The sequence below is a fragment of the Cannabis sativa genome, chromosome X (genome assembly GCF_029168945.1).
Source record: "Cannabis sativa cultivar Pink pepper isolate KNU-18-1 chromosome X, ASM2916894v1, whole genome shotgun sequence".
NCBI classification, from domain to species: Eukaryota; Viridiplantae; Streptophyta; class Magnoliopsida; order Rosales; family Cannabaceae; genus Cannabis; species Cannabis sativa.
The window spans coordinates 47,826,337-47,829,700 of NC_083610.1; the positions used below are offsets into that span (position 1 = coordinate 47,826,337).

General features: G+C 34.2%; 1 protein-coding gene across 1 annotated transcript; it reads right to left on the bottom strand.

Annotated features, from left to right (window-relative positions):
* Positions 1–372: 372 nt before the first annotated feature.
* On the bottom strand, positions 373–2,989 carry LOC115721288 (probable inorganic phosphate transporter 1-9). The gene is made up of 2 exons (XM_030650559.2): positions 2,113–2,989; positions 373–1,423 (listed from the first exon to the last, which is right to left on the bottom strand). The coding sequence occupies exons 1-2, from the start codon at positions 2,841–2,843 to the stop codon at positions 445–447; spliced, it is 1,710 nt and encodes a 569-aa protein (XP_030506419.1). The 5' UTR covers positions 2,844–2,989; the 3' UTR covers positions 373–444.
* Positions 2,990–3,364: the final 375 nt, after the last annotated feature.

Sequence of the window (3,364 nt, forward strand, 5' to 3'; positions counted from 1 at the left end):
TAGTTTTTACTAATTTAAATCTACCGTATTTAAGTAAAAAGTTTTCAAAACCACATATTGAGTGTAAATTCTACTAATTCATATATTTTTAAGGAAAAGATTCATTTTTTTACTTCCAAAATGTTATATTTTAAATTTTTTCTATTATATACTAAAAAAAATATAATTTCGGTTGTTTAGAAAAAGTCCAATTTATAATATTTTTTTTAGAACCCTAAAAAATAATTTTAAGAAATAAATATATATCAATAAAAAAAACTTGAAAAAATGTCGTTTTTATAGCTTAATCATAGCTTCATTAATTAAAACCTTAATTCACATAGCATTCTAAAATATCATAATAAATCAAGTAATATCATGTTGTATATATATAGATAAATATATATACATATAGTGTACGTACAGAATTACTAAGAAGAATAGTGTGCTATATAATATTATATATTAACTAATAGTCGATGATTGAGATTGAGGGTTATACGTAGTAGTAGTTGTAGTTGTAGCAGTGTGGCCAAAATCATGATCATGATGATCATACTTAAAACATCTCACAAAACACTTTGCCTTATTATAATCATCATCATGACCTAATAATTCATCATTCACAATCTCATTCTCTTCTAATGATCTCCCATTGGTTTCAACAGTGAAAAGATAAGTGATTACCATACCCACCAAGCACACTCCTCCCATAATCACCAACGACGCAATCATTCCAATTCCTTCAGGGTATCCTTCTTCCGCTTTATTGTGAGAAGCCCACAAGAACCCTAACCCAACAATGGCTCCCACCTTTCCAGAAGCCCCAGATATTCCATGACACGTGGATCTAAACCTTGCCGGGAAAAGCTCAGCAGGAACTATGAAAGTGGTGGTGTTTGGTCCAAAGTTAGCGAAGAAGAATGTGAGTCCGTAAAGAACCATGAATCCTTTACGGTGGTCGTGATTCTCCCAAAAACTGTAGTAAGGTATACCAATGGAGATGTAAACAATGGCCATGACTAGAAACCCCATGAGCTGGATTCTTACCCTTCCTATACGGTCAATGAAGTAGACTGTGAACCAGTAGCCAGGGATGGTGGAGCAGATGGCTACGATGGCTTGGAGTTTGGCCACGTCATATGCGTCTCTGAATACGCTGACTTCGTTGGCCGGCTTAAGAAAGTTGTTGTAGACGTGGGACTGGAATAGGTTGCTGCTGTAGAAGACAATGTCGACGAGGAACCAGGCGGCGGAGCAGGCGAAGAGATCCCGCCCGTGGCGGCGGAAGAATGTTTTTGAGAAGAAAGGATATTGGTGTGTTTGGTTGTTGGGGAGTTGTACAAGTGGTCCATCTTCTGTGATTTGGCTCATCGAAACATCTAATACCTTCTCCATGTCCTTGGCTGCTTGTACCAAATTTTGCTCAACCAAAGCTGTATATCTGATCAACATAAATTTATATAATTTCTACTTAATTTAATAATTTGATAAATATAAAAAATAATGATGATTTTTGTATAAATAATACTAGTTAAAATGATTATTAGCTAAATTAATGTATAAATCCATGAAAATAATAAATTAAATGATGACTACTACTGGTCAATTAGAAAGTTATTACGAGTGAGTACTCTAATGTCACATATATATATATGACTTAATTCATAACAATATTGTCTACATTCCAATAAAAATATAATAATGATAAATTTAAATCACACTCTTTCATTTATCTAATTACTAAAACTTCATAGAATTATCACTTGAGATAACTATATGTGTGAATATTATGATTATTATTATCATTATTATAACGTTCAACAAATTACAGGCAAGAACTCATTAATCTAGCAAATGAATCATCATCATCACACCACTACTAATTAATTATTACTATAGCAAATATTTAAAATTATAAAATAAAATAATTAATTATTAATATGATATAAATATTTTCTTAACTATATATAGATCGCATATATATGTATATATTTATACATGCATGAACGAGTCAAATCAGTTAATGATGATTTATTTAACATATAGGAATAGGATATATTTAATTAAGAGTTAGTCAATGATGATGATGATGATATATACATACATATTATATATATAGTACTTGTTTACCTGGCAGTTTCAGGCATCATCATACGCCAATAATAGGTCATGGCAGCGGGGATGGCACCAATCATCACTATGATTCTCCAAGCAATATCAGCCTCTTCCGGCGTAGCAGATCCACCCTTCAGTCCATTATTATTTGACGACGAAGAAGAAGAAGAAGTCTCCTCAAATATCCTACAAACGATCATGGTCACCATGGAGCTGGCCAGAATCCCAATCCCCTGCATCGAAAACACAGCCGCTATAAACGACCCACGTGTCTTCTTGTTAGCAAACTCAGACATAATGGTGGCTGATAACGGATAGTCTCCACCAATCCCAACGCCGAGCAAGAAACGGAAGAATCCAAAGCTAGCAAGAACACATCCCCTCTTTGTGCATACTGAGAATCCACACCCTATGGCGCTAAGCACCATCATCATCAGTGACATGCCGTACACCCTTCTCCTTCCTATCAGATCCCCTAAACGCCCAAACACCAGCTGTCCTATCACTGTCCCCAAAAGGGACATGCCAACCATGATGGAAACCACTGCCGGCGGGACCTGGAATCTGAGGTCTTGGGGGTTTTTGGTTTCTTGGTAGTAAATTCGACCAAGGAGTCTCATGATTGGTGGTATGCAGAAGAGGTCGTAGGCATCGGTGAATAGCCCCATCCCTGCTATGATTATGGCCTTGAAGTGGTACCATTGTGTTCGTGCCGTGTCAAGAGCCGACAGTACTTTCAAACCCATATCTAGATCGATCGATATCTCTCTTTGATGAAATATTGAACTGATTGATACGACTGTGATATGATCAAATATATCTATGGTGTCCCCCTAGACAACAATAACAAAATCCAAATCCATATATATATATATATATATATATGTGTGTATGTGTTACGAGTAACAATATTTATTAAATTAAAGTGTATGACTACAGTTCAGGTGCATTAATTTCGTAGCCAAATATATATGTAATCGAAAGGTGTTGACTTGTGTAGTCAGTTAATATTCCAATAAGATGCGGATCCTATTACTGCAACCGCGTCATATTTCTATATTTTAATACACATAATTGATCCCCTTTCTCATCTCACTATTTACATATTCCATCATTGAGTATTGCTACATTAGCTTAAAATATATATTTTTAATTTTTTATCCCATTTACTTTGATACTTTTGATTAAATTTTATATTTATATATATTCTTTCTCCCAAAAAATAAAAAAAAAATTAAACAATATCATATATTCATTGCCCATTTTG